Genomic DNA, 16,475 nt, shown 5'->3' on the forward strand with positions numbered 1-16,475 from the left:
ACTCACTGATAACGATAGTAGCCCACTTTAATTCTTATACTCAGGAACCACACCACCCCAACTTTCTATTTCTATACCCCTCAGAAAACCAAGCAAACCCCCATAAACTAAAAGGGATAAGAGAAAAATGGCCGACGACTCCATCTCCATCTACGACGAGATCGAAATCGAAGACATGACCTTCGACCCGGTTCTCCAGATCTACCACTACCCGTGTCCCTGTGGCGACCGCTTCGAAATCGCCATCGATGATCTCCGTGACGGCGAAGATATTGGTGTTTGTCCCAGTTGTAGTTTGATGATTAGGGTGATTTTTGATGCGGTATATTCCCCCCTCTTTTTCCTCCCTGTCTTTTAATGAAAAGGTTGAGAATTGTTGTGCTGATTATGCGGGGTTTGCGTCTAGGCCGATCTTCCCAAGGACGGTGATGATAAGAACGGGTCGGCGGCGGTCGCTGTTCAGGCTTAAATTTCGGGAGTTATCGCTTAGGGATAAGCCGATTAAGTTGATTTGATATTGGGATTCTCTACATTGGGTGGGATTTGATTGCTCGCGGACGATTGCTTTCCGATATACCTCGAACAAACGACGAGTGTGCTTTGCGATAAAGTATTCACTGCGGGATGTGTGTCGACTACGAGGACGTGGCTCAATGGTGATATCGGTGGGTGATGTCATGGCTTGAGCAGCAGCCACTCAACATACGATATGCAGCTTGCTGCACTAAAGAGCGAGCGCAGGCGCAGAGCCGATGCCGCGCCATCTAATACGGGCGCATGCGACGCAAGATGTCTATATCTGCGATAGATGCGCAGGTAGAATGAGTCAACGATGGAAGAATGGATTAAGATACCACTTGGATATATACTATGTTATTTGCGCACAAGTACTCTACGCAACGAGTACCGCGCCGAACTGTATTATCTACTACCAGGCACTACAACACTAGATAACTAGCAGTCACTCACACACATCAATCCATATCCTACACTTTCTCTCAACCACCCACCCGTAGACATAAAGCCAACCATCTCCCGGTGCGGAGAAAAGAAGCAGCAGCAGCAGCAGCAGCAGCAGCAGCCTACTCCAGAACCTCACTGTACACATCCTTCGGCAAGTTGAGGGTCAACTCATGGTTCAATAAATCCGTGAGATTCGACCCATCGCGGAGATAGATCCACTGCCCGTTAATAAACGGCCTGGACTCCTGCTTCTCATGCATTTGATCACCCTCCACCACCCAATCGTACCGCTTGGGGCCGGAAATCGGCGAGCTCAACCAAATTTGCTTGTTGGGGGGCTGCTTGTTGAGCACGTAGGTGCCTACCCCGGGGACGCTGATGTTCATGACGCCGGCCTGTAATTCATCATCCATCATTGTCAGTTGAAATGTTTTCTTCTCTTCGGTAACGTTACTCGGGAGTATCATGGGAAACCGAGGAAGGACGAACACTATATTCAGCTTCAATATCCGATCCCTCCTCCTGGACCTTCTCGATCTCATACTGCAGCACATCCAGGTAGTGCTCCGCATGGTCGTGGTACTGCGCGTCCGTCAACGGGGAAGGCTCGGTGACGTGGGTGGCTGCGCCGGCGACATTGCTGGATTCAGGGTGCGGAGCTGGAGGGTCTGCAGAGTCGGGGAAGATGCCTTTACGGGGAGCTGAGGTGGCGTGGAAGCATCGACGGGGGAGCTGGGGTTGAGGTTGAGGTTGAAGCTGGAATGGTGTTGCTGTTGCGAAGCGGGCACCGACGCGGAGGGAGGGACGGGCGACAGTTGCAGCGGCGGGGGAGAGAATTGCTCGGGGGAGACGGGAGTACATGGTTGGATTCATTGTGCTGGTTTGATTGAAGTTGTGGTGGTGGGAGAAGAAAGGGAAAAGAGGAAGAAGAACAAGAACAAGAGAAGAAGAAGTGATGGCATCACATCATCGAGTGCGGAGCGGAGCGGGCTGTCATTGGCTGTGGAGAGAGCTATACCTTTTAGTCTGTCAGCTTCATCATCCATCCATCTTCCTTCTTACTTCTTCTTACATCCACTCTCTACATTGCTTACTACCTTCTCCGATTTATGTGAGTCATTCAGGATTATCGCTGATTTATTTTTCTCAATGCGCCCCTGCAGGTCACTTAGACCCTGCATCACAACCCACACGATACTACTACAGCAATTCCAACCCCGACATCAGCTCCATCTGCAGCTCAACCTCCGACTCTCCCTCTCTCGATTTTATCATCACAACCACAACCACCACAAAAACATGTCCAACCCACGACCCAAACCCAATCAAAAGAAGGAAAAACGTCCCCCACTCACCCACTTCCTCTGCCTCCCCCTCATCAACGCCACCTCCCTCCCCCAACTCGAATCCTCACTCGCAACTTTCAAAGCCTCGGTCCCAACTCTCCAACCTCAACACCAACATGAACATGGACATCAACACCACCAACATGCACCTCAACCTCAACCTCAACCCCTCATCCCCCCCTCCGCCCACCGCCCAGTCGGCACCCTCCACCTCACCCTCGGCGTAATGAGCCTCCCCACCCCAGACCGTCTCTCCCAAGCAATCCGCTTCCTGCACTCCCTCGACCTAGAAGCCATGCTTCGCGAGACCCCTTCCTCCTCACCACAAACACTACCATCAGACCCAACTCCACCCGCCTCTCCATTCCTCATATCCCTCGAATCCCTCCACGCCATTCCCCGCGCAAAAGCAGCAACCGTTCTGCATGCCGCGCCCGTGGATCCCACGAACCGTCTGTATCCGTTTTGTGTGAAGTTGAGGGATAGGTTTCTCGAGGAGGGGTTTTTGGTGGGGGATAAGCCCGCGGAGAAGCCTGCGGAGGTGGCAGTGGAGGGTGGTGTGACTATAAGTGGTGAGGAGCAGCAGCAGAGGCAGGTGGATTTGGCTGCTGGGGATAGTGCAGAGATGGCGCCTGCGTCTGTCGGGTCTAAGCCCAAGGTACGGCCGTTGTTGCTGCATGCTACGATTGTGAATACTATTTACGCGAAGGGGAAAGGTGGTGGTCATGGTGGGAGAGGAGGGAGAGGAGGGGATGGCAGGGGTGATAAGAGGAAGAGGCAGTATACTTTTGATGCGAGGGAGATTCTTGCTAGGTATCGCGATTATGACCCGTCTGGGGAGGGCGTGGAGAGTGTGGAGAGTACTGGGACTGTTCCTAGTCTGGGGGTCATTGAGAACGAGGGCTCTGAGACAGGTTCAGGCTCAGAGGGTGAGAGTGGTCTTTCCAAACGGAAAGGCACGCCCTTCGTCTGGGCAAGGGATTTCCCTATCGAGTCGGTATGTATCTGCGAAATGGGGGCGAAGAAGCTCGTGCCTGCTCTGAATGGTAAGGACGAGGGCATGAATGCGCGACTAGGGGAGAAATATCGCGTCGTAGCGGAGAAGAGTCTGCTATTCGGTTCGTGATATCTTGAATATCATGTTCGGCTGAGAGCAGACAGCCACAGCAGCAGCAGCATGTACATACATAGTCTACAACCAGAATGATGTGTAAAAAGTAACAAAAGTAGATGAAACGCCAAACACCACGCTGAAAGACACACAACTCTCAACCACCAGACCAATAACCCCAACTACCTCACCTTACTCATCAACGTCTCCATGCCCCTCTCAACCGACAACTCGGCCGCCTTGGCCTTAACAGCACTAATCATACTGCGCTCGAAATCATCCCTCGTCCTCAGCACAGCCTCAACCCACGAGAGCTGCAAATCCCAATACTCGGTCTTAAAGTTCTCATACACAGCGACGAGAGCAGGGCCCTTCTCCGACTCCAACAATCTAACCAACCAATCCACCAACCGCCACTTCATCTTAATCGTACCGGCAAACGAATCCGGATAATTTTGGAAGAAAGCAAACACCGTAAGGACATCATCCTTGAATTTATCCGTGTAAGGGTCGGTATTATGACGAAACTTGACGCCCTTGTTGCGCACAGACGAGAGGTACTTGACGAGGAGCTCGTCGGAGAGTTCCTCGACCAGGATATCCGTAAGAGAGGGGTGCAGGACGGGAGAGTAATCAGCCATGTAGTCTTCGAAGGTCGAAGTGATCCGTTTGACAGCGAAATCGCCGTACCATTTCTGGGTGAAGAATTCGGGGATAGTGGTGCGGAAGTCGACGGCGAAGATGAGTTCGACGAATTGGGTGAGGCAGTGGGTGCTGAGATCGACGTAGCCGTCGCGCAGGGCGTCGAGTTCGGGGATGGCTCGGGAGGCCATGTACTTGGGGTCGACGATGGTTTCGAAGTCGCGTTTGAAGCGGCTGAGGTAGCCCAGTTGGCCGGTTTCTTCGTTGTCGTCGATGCAGGCAATTTGGTCGTTGGCGACGGCGACGAGCCAGTCCTGGAGGAGTTGGAGGCCGTCGAGGAGGTCGCCGCCGGGGGCTTTGTATTTGGCGCATTCTTCGTCGATGAGGGTTTGCCAGGCCACTTGGCGGGCTTTGAGGACGCGGAACATGGCGTCGATAATGCCCTCGACGACGTCGGTGCGGGAGGAGGCGCCCGAGGCCATGATCTGTTCGTGTAGCATGCGCCACATGTCTGGGAGGGTTTTGGTGCGGAAGCAACCTTCTGGGTTGGTGTCGAGGGAGTCTGGGATGCGTTCGACGAGTCCCTTGCGGTCGGTTTCGGTGATGCGGTTGGTCCAGTCTTCCACGGCGCGGATGATGATGTTTTGCCATTGGCGGATGAGTTCGGGTTCGCGGTCGTCCAGGATGTTGGGCTTGAGGTCGGCTTGTTTCCAGCCGAGCTTGTTCATCTTCTTGTAGTATTTCTCCGTCCAGTGGATGATGGCGAGGAGGTTGTCGGCGGGTAGTTCGGGGTCGTTGATCAGCCCGATGAAGAAGTCGTGCATCATGCGGTGGTAGATCTCCGTGTAGGTCTTGTAGATCTTCCATTTCTTCGGCATCAGCGGCTGCATGCCTTGTTGCACGGTGTAGAGGTCGTTGAAGAACCAGCGGAAGTTCTTGTCGAGGTTGTCCGGCTCGGCCAGGAAGTCCTCCTTGGTAGCTTCGAACTGGTTCTGCGCGTAGAACTCGATAGCTTGCAGGAACTTCTCCTTGTATCCGCGAACCGTCTTCGGTCCTACATTCATCGACTTAAACCGGTCTGCCAGGTCCTGGTGATCCTTCTGCGCCTCCTGCAACGCCCGCACTGTCTGATCATTCTTCTCTTCGTTCATGACCACAACCGCCAGCCGGACCACCATCCCAGGGTTATCCGACTGCACCAACGGAATCAAGTTCATGCACGCCGTACCAAGGTGATCATCAAACCAATCAACCACCCCATCCAACCCCTGGAAGTAATCCGCCAAAGTCTCCTCACTACTCGGATCCTGCGCCTTGCGTATCTGATCCATCGCCTCGTCTCTGAAATCGCGCAGCTTTGAAATCTGCATATGAGCCCTAAGCAAATTGGGCTGATTCTCCAGATCCTCATCATCTTCGCGCAGAAGATCCTCAACCACTGCCAGATTCTCACTGAACTCCTCCAGCCCCTTCTTCATCGTCAACGTGGCCTCGAAATTTCTCTGCACCTTGGCCAGCTTGTCGATCTGTGAGAAATCCTCCACGCTTGTTTGCGACTCCGCGCATAGCTTGTCGATTCCTTGTAGCTCGTCTTTCGTTTTGGACACCTGTCGCTGGCCTTCTGTGAGGGCGTTGATGCTGCGCTGCACGGTCTCTAGTTGGTCGCGCAGACCTTCCCGTAGCTGAGAATCAACAGCCGCTTTCTTGCGCGAGTATTCGGCTTTCAGACCCATGATCTTGTCGAGGTCTTCGGGGTGGCGGAGGATGTCTTCTAGACGGGGCATGGCCACCGTTCCGTTGTCGTCTCGCGCCATGGTTTGTAGCTGTCGCAGTCTCGAAGCTCACGGTATAGTCGTTCAACGAGTCCGTATCGCCGCAAGTATAGATACAAAGCCGATCAGGTATTATCACACCACCAACAAGTATAGTCCAATCAACCGACCGATGGTGGTTAGCTATAGTAACAGCTAGACCATAAGCTAGCAGCAATTATCCCCTCCTAAACGCGCAGCGCTCCGGGGTATATCTGCATGTCACAGAAACCATTAGCATGACAGCCTCCCAACATGAAAACAAGAAACAGACACTCACCAATGGCTCACCGAGCCAAAGAATGTTCCAAAATGACAATCGTTACGAAGATACACAGCAAATAGGTAAGTAGCATAGCAAGCATACTAAGTAGTAAATGCCACCCGCATTTCCCGCCCGCCAACCCGCCAACCGGCAGAACAACACCCACCACGTGACTCCCCGCCCAGCTACGCTACCGCCATCGGGAAATTTGCGGAATCAACAGCAAAAGCATCCCAGCGAACAGCATTCGCAAGCACAGAGAACAACTCCACATCCTCCAAACCAACTAGGTCATTGAGCGTCTACCTTACGATCCTCCGAATCCTCCCTACCAAGTACCTCCGAACCAACCAAACAAACAAACCCACAAACCGCCAAAATGAGCAGCTACTTCCGCGTCACGCTCATGCGCTCAGCAATCGGTCTCCCACGCCGCACCAACGACGTCCTAAAAGCCCTCGGCCTGAAGAAGCGCATGGCTACCGTCTTCCACCCCGTGTCGCCGTCTGTGGCGGGTCAAATCATGAAAGTCAAGGAATTGGTGCAGGTGCAGGAAGTCGACCGTCGACTCACGAAGCAAGAGGTGCATCTCGAGCGCAAGCCCGATCCGGGATACTATGTTGAGAAGACCTCGGGGGTGGAGTTTGAGGAGAATAGGTTGGCTTGAGTGATATCCATCTCTAGGGAATGAGGTGGACTGTTGGTGTTTTCGATTCGGCTTTTTTGCGGAATGGTTCGTTTTGATTGATTGATTGATTGGTATGCGATTGGAGTCTGGGATTTCATATTTTATTGTCGAATTTGTTGGATATGCCTGCTCATGTGGGTGGAAAGTGATGTGTACTATATGGGATTGAGCAAGTGGGTGAAATTCCCACTTAGAGGTGGAGGTGAAGGGAAGTGAACTATTGCATGCATCCAGCGGCTTTTATTTGATCAGATCGTGTATCTGAGTCCGGGTTCATCTTGCGCAACGATTTTGCACTGTACTATACTACACATATTGTCATATGGAATGGGATCTACATCACCCTAAAAGTTCAAGTCTTAACGTCTGTTTTATAACAATAATTCTCCAGACGAAGCAATACCCAACCTATGCACCATAACACCAATTGTCCACTATTTGCAATTCTTAGACTTATACGCTTTTCAACCCATATGGACAGTGCGGGCCTTTTTGAACAATCTAAGCTTTGTACAGGGTATCCAGGAAGCCCTCGGCCAGGCGGCTGACAATACTCTTGTCCGGCATGCTGCCGGCCACACCGTACAGGGCTGCAGTGTCTCCACGCTTAACAACGTATGCCTTGCCTTGCTGCTTTCTCTCTTCCGCCTTGGCCAACTCTGCCTCCACAGCCACGACCAGGTCGGTGGTAAGTGCATCCACAGCAGCGGCCGTGGGGACGGTGAACGCGACATGGATCGCCGGGGGCGATTGAAGCGCATTGAGATGCCAGCCCTTGGCGGAAAGGCTGTCCGCAATATCGTAAATATCAACGGCATCATTCTTGCTGTAGAACGCAACAACGCTGACCATGGGCTTTCCAACGATGTCCAAGCTCTTCGACAGAACTGAGTGCTCTTTGATGGAGGATTCGAACTTCTTGGCGGCGCCCATGATGTCCAAGCAGCTCTTGATGTAGCCAGACTCGCCAACACTCATCAAACTGGCCCAACATCCGGCAATCAGGGCACCAGGACGGGAACCCGCCACAGATGGGGATGCATAAACACCACCGGACCAGTCTGGGTAGATGAAGTATTGGTAGCTGCGGTAGGCCTTGTTGCGATACAAGAGCACCGAGTTACCCTTGGGTGCAAATCCATACTTGTGTGTGTCCACACTGATGCTAGTAACTCCGGGAAGGCGGAAATCAAAGCCACCTTCCTCTTCATAGGGCGACGCAAAGCCTGCCTTCTTCAGGAAGGCAACAACAAAGGAACCAAGGCAGCAGTCAACATGCAGAGGGATCTTGTAAGACGTCGCGAGACGAGACAGAGCTGGGATGTCATCAACAATTCCATGAGGGAAGTTGGGTGCCGAGCCAACAATCAAGACAGTGTTCGAGTTAATCAGGCGACGCACGGAGGGAATGTCCACCTTGTACTCGGGAGCCGGGCAGGGAACACGATGGAGCTTGATCTTGAAGTAGTTGCAGGCTTTGATGAAGGCAGCATGAGCAGTATCGGGAATAATCCTATGGGCGTGTCAGTAGATAAGCAGGGTATGTATAGAAGTAGCCACCCACATTTCCGGTTCCTTTACGCCACGCTCGAGGAAAGCCTTCTGGCGCGCACCCAAGCATGCCATGATGATCGACTCCGTACCGCCACTAGTAGTGACACCCGCGCCATCGGACGGGGCATTGAACAACGCCAGAACCTAAACCAAGTAAGCCACATACTCGTGAACTTCCCGGAAAGTCATTACCATAGCTACGACTTCGGCTTCCATCTTCCGAACACCAGGGAACACATCAGGATGGATGGGGTTTGCAACACCAAACTGTCCGAACGCTTCTGCCTGCAGCTTCAACAGGTCCTGGCCACCGTGATAGACAGCACCACTGACACGGCCATCTTCCCAGCGCGTATGTTCCATATTCGCCAGCTTATCGAGCTCAGCGCGAACCTGTTCCGCGGTCCATCCTTCCTTGGGGAGATTCAGATACCGATTAACACCAGGCCCAGACGCGACGAGTTTCGATTCGAGATTCTCAATAGCGGTGGAAACCTGCTTATCAACCTGGCCGCGGACGCCGGGGAATCGCAGAAAGACGGAATAGAAGAAGAGACGGACGGCGGCGTAGGCATTACGGATGCTGCCGAAGATGCCATAACCGCGCAATGAATAGAATGTCTTGCGAACGTAGCGAAGGATAAAGAGGACAAAAACGATATTTCGAAGACTAATCGCCCGGTGATTATCAGGTTAGCACATAGCTCCAGAAAACAAACGTCAGACGAGCGAGCGATCGTCCGCCGTTACGCGGGGATAATGTAAAGCTGCTCGGCCACTCACAAGTCCAGATGTGCCGCCGCCAGTTGGGTGCTGGGGGCCCTGCTGTAGCCCAGCAGTTTATTCTGCAGGGCGACGGGAAGTAAAGAAGATGCCATAGTTGTAGGCAATAGAAATAAAGCCGGGTCGGGGTAAGGGCACGACGACCTCCAGACTGAGGGAGAAGAGAAAGACTGGGGAAGTGAAGGAAGGTCGATGGGTCGGATGATGCAGGAAACCGGAGCCGGGGGCGATAAGAACGACTGACTGGCCGCGGACGGGCAGTCGGGAAACTGCCTCGGTTCCCGCATGCGCCGCTTCTCATGACAATCTAGTCTAGTACTAGATTTGACACTCCACATGAACTCACATCACCCCCTTGCTTCTGTTACACCAATCAATTCCAATTAATCTTACTAGATATATTGCAGCCACACTTTTAACTTTGGTATATCCTGTATATTGTAGGATAGATGCATATGGCATCGAAATTCTGCGTATGTACACGGTCCCACGCGAGGACCAAGGGCTGTCCTAACACCGGCCCCCCTCCCTTTTTTCCATCAGAGACAAGGAACAACTTTTGAAAACCCCGTGGAAATCAAAGAAACCATCCTGAGAACACATAAACATCCATTCATGAAACCAGCAAACGCAAAACAAGAACGTCCTCCGCCAAGGGAGCCGCTAAAAGAGTAAGGAAATAGAAAACATCGAAGCTCTAATAAGGATATAGACGTCTATCCCAGTCGGAATAAATGCATGATTAGAAGAAAAGCCAACGTCGGAGATCACTTTTAATCCCGTACTTAGGCAGAAGCCTGAGCGGCAAGCTCCTTCTCCTTGGCAGCGAACTGAGCCTGCTCGTCGGCCGTGAGGTCCAGGAGGGGCTTGTTCTCGCCCAGCTTGAGGTTGCGGTAGTAGGCACGGATGATACTGTCGGCATCATCGACAGCAATGGGGCGGATATCGGCCAGAGCCTTGATCTTGGCCGTGCACTCCTTGTACTGGTCATCGGTCATCTCGATCTTGAGCTGCTGGGCACGCGACTTGATGGCGTTCCAGCCGGTCAGACGAGAAGCGAAGTGGACATAACGAGACATGCCGAAGTCAGCAGGGTTGATGATCTCGTAGGTGCTGGGGTTGTTGAGGATGGCCTTGGCGTGGATACCGGCCTTGTGGGTGAAAGCGCAGAAACCGGTGATGTAGTTGTTGAAGGGGATGTTGACCTCAACGGCCTCGGCAACAAGGTCCTCGATATCCTTGAGCTTCTCCAGCCTGTACTTGCCCTTGACGTACTCGGGGTCGGCAACCATCATGCGGGCCATGAGACCACCGAGGGGAGTGATACCGTTACGCTCACCGATACCAAGGACGGAGGTATCGATGTGAGTGGCACCAGCCTCCAGGGCACAGTAAGCGTTGGCAATAGCACAACCAGTGTCGTTGTGGAAGTGGGTTTCGATGTCACAGCTGACAACACCTCTCAGGACACGGACAAGCTCGTAGACCTGACGGGGGGAAGCGCAGCCGACGGTATCGGCGATACCGACACGGTTGACACCGACCTTGTCGACGGCCGAGTAGATGGACAGGAGATCGACGAGGTCAGAGCGGAAAGAGTCCTCACTGGAGAAACGGATCTCAATACCCTTGGACTTGACGAATTCGATGACTTCGATGGCGGTGTTCTTGATGTAGGTCATGTCCTTGCCGTGGGAGTGCTCACGGAGGTAAGAGGAGGTTCCAATAACAACATCACTATCCGAAATTGTTAGCAGTCGAACATGGAATATACAGGACAATCAGCACTTACACTCCATCGACACCGGTCTCGACGGCAATGCGAGCATCGTCCATGTGGCAACGGATGTGGGTCAGGATCTGAATCGAACATTAGCTGGATGACGCACAACACGCTGTAGACGAATATAACATACCTTAGCCTTCAGGCCAAGCTTGCAAATGGCCTCACAGTCCTTTCTCGACTGCTCGGAAGCGCAAGGGCTGGTGAGCTCAATCTAAAGTGGTGGTCAGTGCACGCTCTCTCCGGCATTGTGAAGATCCACCGGGGTATGACTCACGTAGTCAACACCGAACTCATCGAGGGCCTTGGCGATTTCAATCTTCTTCTCGGTGTCGAAGAAAGCGTTGGCGAACTGCTCACCCTCACGCAGGGTACTCTCGATGATCTGGAAGCGAGAGACGTTGCTCAGGAAGTCGGTGACACCGACGTTGTGGCCATAGGGGTTCCGAGAGACGGAGGGGTGGGGGTTCTGGCGAGTCTCGACGGCAGTGAAGCCGGGGTGTTCACCTGAAGGGTATTGATTAGTATAGGCACTTGCAGTTCATCTGTTTATTTAAGAGCTAGAAACATACCGTTGCGGCCATTGGCAGCGTTGGCCTGCCCATTGGGCTCGTGGTCTGCACCGGGGCACATTGTGAATGAATTGATGGTGGGGTAGCACGCAGATAGATCGGTAGTATATAGTTAAGACGGCAGATGGCTCTAGTAAGGTTGATGGTCAGTATTGAGCAACCAGCATTGAATGAGAGCAAAGCGAGATAGATATAGGAAGAAGACTAACAAGCGAGGCCAGCGAATGAGTCACAGATGGATTTAAATGAAGAGACGTCGTTGAGGGAGGCAGGGAAGAGTCATAGGTTGCCAGGAGAAAGAGAAAAGTGGGCGGAGATTAAAAAAAGCCGGGCGGTCAGCGCAATGATGATTCGCGGGCAATGCAACTGGAGACTCCTCGGCCGGTCCCTCCCTTCTGCTCTTCTTTCTGCGGCAACGACGAAATTTTCACCCTCTTTTTTCGCCTGCTGGAACTGGCTCACGCTCCCCTCTTGTGGGGAACCTGGACCGTGAACTGCGCATCCGGCAGCCCCAATTGCTCAGCGTGAGGATCATTCCCCAGTCTCCAACAGGGTCAACCAATGTCCTGTAGTCATTTCCATTATTAAGGTCTACTCCATTCTTTGCCTACAGGCTGCCTTGGGGCGCTATTCATGGGCGGTGACGGGCTACGTGGATTTGCCACTGAAAGAGTATGCCAGCGACAACGAATGTGCCATTCTTGGTACAGGTGGCTGAGGTGGAAGTGCATTTTGCTGGTAGATCTTCGTTTATCCATCCTATCGCTGCTACCGAGGGCTTTTAGCCTTTTTCGAATCCCAGTCAGAAGGGTTTGTGTCTAGGGTTCACCACCCCCTGCTAGTGAACACTTGGGTTTAGTTCAACCCGACATCGGCAGGGGGGCATTTCTCGGATAGATGATAGCGTCTTCAATGGCTCGCGTCGAGATGCCAACGATTGATAATCGCCTTTCCACTTCGATCGTGAAACCATTATCATTGGCTGATTTCGATTAGCAGTCTCCAAGTGTCCTGGCAACCATATCTGAAGGGCTGCGTAACCTGAATCATAACCTTGACTAAGGTTGGAGAACGGCCCTCCTGAGGCCGTTGCTAGGACTTGCTACACTTTCTTCCCCATTCAGGACTTGAGTCACATCCAGTACGTCACCGGTGGCCGATACCGCCCCTCTATTTTCATTTCCTGGCTTTTCGTTGGTCAGCCTGGATTACGTCAGGTATTTTCTCGCCCGATAGAGTAATATGCTGCTGATCCCTGCACCACTGTTTGCGTTAGTCTATTTTCGGCATAGCCCGCTCTGGCCAGGCCTTTATCCGTCAAGTCCGTCTGATGCATTATTCCTAATGGGGGTGATTGTAGCTTATAACCCAGTGCTAATGCTGAACGGAGTACTTATGCCTACATTTATTGTAGAGCTGCAGTGACACTACTATCAAGCATGCAATAGATGCAGGGACCTCTGGCATCTACATCACATTCCAACGCCGCAGCTCAATAGCCTAGTACTCTGTACATGGGTGACTGTACTAAGGATACTAAAAATAACAGCATGATAGTCGCTATATTCATTGCTGTCACTATATATGTTCCTGTTGAAACACATTCGCTATTTCATGCATCCCGGGTTTGTTTTCCCCATTAGGGTAATCTACATATACACCTGTCAGCATCTAAATCAGAGTTGCAGGCCAAATCATAGGCTCTCTTCCGTACAAAGGTGTCAGAAGAATTCAAAATGAATGTATCTAGCCGTAGTTGAAAAGTGCTTTGATTTATGACCCGTCAAAATCTTTTGTTGAGTTCAGTCTTTCTTTTGGAAACAGAACTAAGAGACATACTCTCTATTATTCTATATTGGATTCGCCGCAAACAGGTGATCACAACAATGGGCTAGACAATCGTAACGGGTTATAAGCCCGAATATCCACATTGTACATCAATAGGCTCTCTCGAGATTGTTATGTTTCTCAAAAAGCTCGGCTCTCACAAATCTCTACATTTACAAGATATAAGTGGAGCGTACATTGTCACCATAACAGGACACTCTTTTACAGTTTGCATATAGGCTGATTCTGGAAGATTAGCTGGAGCTCGAACTAAAATTCCGAGAGCGTGGAACCATATGTTTCTTGGATTCTTGTATAAAACGAAGACATCGAGGCGCTGTATCTCTGTAAGTTCCAAACCTCTATTCATTTACGCAAGTATATTTACGAGAGATGCGTTACCGTCGAACAAGACGTCCTAGATGCAAGTGTATTTCTGTCAGATTTTTACTGTATCTAGGTTCGGTAACAGTAAGTATTGTTACTACAAGACCGTTATGAGCACCTCTACCAGGTAGTGAAACGCCTGGATCATACAATTCCCGGCATGATTGATACTTATTCATGGCCCGTGGAAAGTTCTCACGTAAGAGGTCCATGCTCTGTTTGAAGCACTCTCATCGGCCGTCAAACACGAAAATGAGGATGCAGTCCATTCTAGCAGACAGATTCGATGCAGTGGTGAATTATAACGAAAGAGACATGAACAAATATATGGACATCTTGCACCCGAAAGAGGGTCTGTAAGAGAAACTGACAAATGCTCAATTTTCTGCTATAGAAGTGACAGTGAAGTGTCCTATAGAAGTTTCATCACGACCAAGTTGATTGCATAGAAGCACCGACAGATTCTGGAATGTGTCAACGAGAGGAGATTTATCACACCTTCAAGGTATCGTATCACAATTTCTAGATAATGTGCCAAAGAATCAGAAAAGAGCCCTAGGTAATAAGAGGTTTTCTCAAACTTAGTGAGTATCTCTAGCAAAGTGATCAGTAAGGCCATAAAGAGCTTACTGTTGAAATAGTCACCTCCTTGTTGCAAATACACAAGACCACGCACGAGCATATCGGGGCGGACCAAGTAAAAATTGACTATTTCATTTACTGGCTTATATACATCCAGATACATCACAGACTGATAAAGGAAACATGACACCGTTGGGAAAGGAGACACTAGTGGTAAATATCTACCTCAGCAAGGCAGAGTTGACAAAGTATAAATATGGCTGTAAGAAAAAGGACGAAGTCAAGTATTGATAATATGATTGTTAATATTGAATTCTGTCTTGGATCGTATAGACATTATAATTGGGAAGAACTCTTCTATCTATTGAAATAGTGACCTCTTCTCGGCAGGGAGACAGGTCTAATGCATTAAATCTCAGTGTTTGATGCCTCTAATGGCTATAGGATCTAATTAGCAGTCATGTGTAAAAAAATTCATCTGCTTTCAGAGATAACTAATAGAACTTGACAGATACTAGGAAGAAAGAAATAGAAAGAAGACATCACAGTGACAAAAGTGGCCATCTAGATTAGTGACAATAGCATTGACAAACCCTTGCTTTAATGGCTCGGACGCCAGATATACGCTGCTCTTATCTGTCACTAACAGAGTCCGGATATGTTAGACGTTGGACAGGGTTTGAATTTGGAAGACTGCTAGGGTCAATCACTGGAGTATATGCGAAGATAGCAAATAGCAAGTCAGGTTCTGTAAGACACTCCCTTGAGTTGTCGTATTATGCTCTCATCAACCTACATTTATTCTTTTTAGATTATATACCCCGTTTCACTAAAGCTGTGTCCAAGTGTCTAAAGTAGACGTAGCATCCTTGAAGAGTTGCACAGTCATTCTACTGTGCAGGTAGAGTAGCTGCATTGAATATCCTCATCCATGAGCCGCTAGTACTGGTTCACTCTTCCGTCCAGCACACTGAAAAAAATCGACCGTTGATCTAATGTGTCGAAAGTTGTCTTCACTTTTTGGGATTATAAAGGGGTATATCCCAGGCCAAGGGTAGGAAATAGCCTTAGGACTGATATTCGGTGGGTTCGTGATACTTGACTTTGGAATGACTAGCAACTGATGTTGCATATATTTCTGTTCACACTGGGATCTGTTAGTACTATTCTATGAAGGGAAACAGGATGACTTAGGAGATGTGTACATGTCTCTTCAGAAACAGGTATGCTTCTGTTGAGGATCTGAAAGCCTTCCGTCTGTAGCAACTAACGTAGAACAGCTAGGAGTGGTGTCGAGAGTCAGTCAAATGAAATAGCTAGTCTTACGCAGAGAAGCAGCACTAGATCAAAGGCGAAGCCAACAAAATGTTTTATTTCTGATCTTCATGGCTCGGTCGATTTCATGTACACTATCCCACCGGCTCAGGCGGCTCGATAGCAGAGATGTGTTTCACGTCTAATCCAGATGATCATTCCAATTAGATGGCATATTGATTACTACATCTAGTAATACATGCGAGCCATTACATAACTTCTCATCTTGCACAATCAATGGATTTAAAGGCGTGTTTGCCAGCATTGCGAGGGCGATAAACTGGACGAATTAGGGCTGATACAGATCCAACGGACAAATCCTTCACCTGAGCTCTCTCAAGAGCTTTTATGTCGGTGAGGCGTTTTCTCTGAGGACCCGTCTTTGCTTGGTGGTTTGTCGTTCCAGTCGCAACCCACAATACTAGGACTTGTCCCACTATTTTCGGGCCAAAATTCTGCCATCTCAGTATGCGATAATCTGGGAAATATGATCATCCCTTCCAACGGGGCGGGAAGGATCCCCAAGACATCGTGCTCTAGACTAGCATGAACTAGATTGACTGCGGCATTGTAATGTCAGCCAAACGTGGTTGTGGCGCTTGCTGTGGGAAAAACAAATTGCGACTTTTGGTCTCTTTCCGGGTGGGATGGGGAGAGATTTCCTATAAGAGTAGACATACTTCGATTTCTTATTGGTGCAGAAACTCTTTCTGAAGGCCAAGCTGGTAGGCTAAAAATTAGTATAGACAGTAGACACAGTAAGACGTCTGTCATCCACCCAAGGCATGTAGATCCACTCCTTCGGTCATGCCACATGGGGTATCTGAAATGTTGACTGTACATTCGT

At 50.3% G+C, this 16,475-nt stretch overlaps 7 protein-coding genes across 7 annotated transcripts; 3 read left to right on the forward strand and 4 right to left on the reverse strand.

Moving 5' to 3' along the window:
* Positions 1 to 127: 127 nt before the first annotated feature.
* On the forward strand, positions 128 to 469 carry dph3 (CSL family zinc fnger-containing protein; the record flags this gene model as incomplete). Its single annotated transcript, XM_035498172.1, has 2 exons — positions 128 to 322; positions 407 to 469. The coding sequence occupies 2 exons, from the start codon at positions 128 to 130 to the stop codon at positions 467 to 469; spliced, it is 258 nt and encodes an 85-aa protein (XP_035354065.1).
* Positions 470 to 1,082: 613 nt separating this feature from the next.
* On the reverse strand, positions 1,083 to 1,836 carry AtWU_03060 (frataxin family protein; the record flags this gene model as incomplete). The annotated part of the gene is made up of 2 exons (XM_035498173.1): positions 1,083 to 1,358; positions 1,453 to 1,836. The coding sequence occupies 2 exons, from the start codon at positions 1,834 to 1,836 to the stop codon at positions 1,083 to 1,085; spliced, it is 660 nt and encodes a 219-aa protein (XP_035354066.1).
* Positions 1,837 to 2,262: 426 nt separating this feature from the next.
* On the forward strand, positions 2,263 to 3,435 carry AtWU_03061 (uncharacterized protein; the record flags this gene model as incomplete). Its single annotated transcript, XM_035498174.1, has 1 exon — positions 2,263 to 3,435. The coding sequence occupies one exon, from the start codon at positions 2,263 to 2,265 to the stop codon at positions 3,433 to 3,435; it is 1,173 nt and encodes a 390-aa protein (XP_035354067.1).
* Positions 3,436 to 3,602: 167 nt separating this feature from the next.
* AtWU_03062 (SNARE-binding exocyst subunit SEC6) lies at positions 3,603 to 5,876 on the reverse strand (the record flags this gene model as incomplete). The annotated part of the gene is made up of 1 exon (XM_035498175.1): positions 3,603 to 5,876. The coding sequence occupies one exon, from the start codon at positions 5,874 to 5,876 to the stop codon at positions 3,603 to 3,605; it is 2,274 nt and encodes a 757-aa protein (XP_035354068.1).
* Positions 5,877 to 6,517: 641 nt separating this feature from the next.
* AtWU_03063 (mitochondrial 54S ribosomal protein uL30m) lies at positions 6,518 to 6,805 on the forward strand (the record flags this gene model as incomplete). The annotated part of the gene is made up of 1 exon (XM_035498176.1): positions 6,518 to 6,805. One exon carries the CDS (start codon positions 6,518 to 6,520, stop codon positions 6,803 to 6,805), a length of 288 nt encoding a protein of 95 aa, XP_035354069.1.
* A 522-nt stretch (positions 6,806 to 7,327) lies between these two features.
* On the reverse strand, positions 7,328 to 9,258 carry AtWU_03064 (sphinganine-1-phosphate aldolase DPL1; the record flags this gene model as incomplete). The annotated part of the gene is made up of 4 exons (XM_035498177.1): positions 7,328 to 8,339; positions 8,391 to 8,524; positions 8,573 to 9,050; positions 9,164 to 9,258. The coding sequence occupies 4 exons, from the start codon at positions 9,256 to 9,258 to the stop codon at positions 7,328 to 7,330; spliced, it is 1,719 nt and encodes a 572-aa protein (XP_035354070.1).
* Positions 9,259 to 9,948: 690 nt separating this feature from the next.
* hcsA (homocitrate synthase) lies at positions 9,949 to 11,579 on the reverse strand (the record flags this gene model as incomplete). The annotated part of the gene is made up of 5 exons (XM_035498178.1): positions 9,949 to 10,900; positions 10,956 to 11,023; positions 11,080 to 11,160; positions 11,224 to 11,453; positions 11,519 to 11,579. The coding sequence occupies 5 exons, from the start codon at positions 11,577 to 11,579 to the stop codon at positions 9,949 to 9,951; spliced, it is 1,392 nt and encodes a 463-aa protein (XP_035354071.1).
* Positions 11,580 to 16,475: the final 4,896 nt, after the last annotated feature.

Source organism: Aspergillus tubingensis (assembly GCF_013340325.1).
Source record: "Aspergillus tubingensis WU-2223L DNA, scaffold_4, whole genome shotgun sequence".
NCBI lineage: Eukaryota > Fungi > Ascomycota > Eurotiomycetes > Eurotiales > Aspergillaceae > Aspergillus > Aspergillus tubingensis.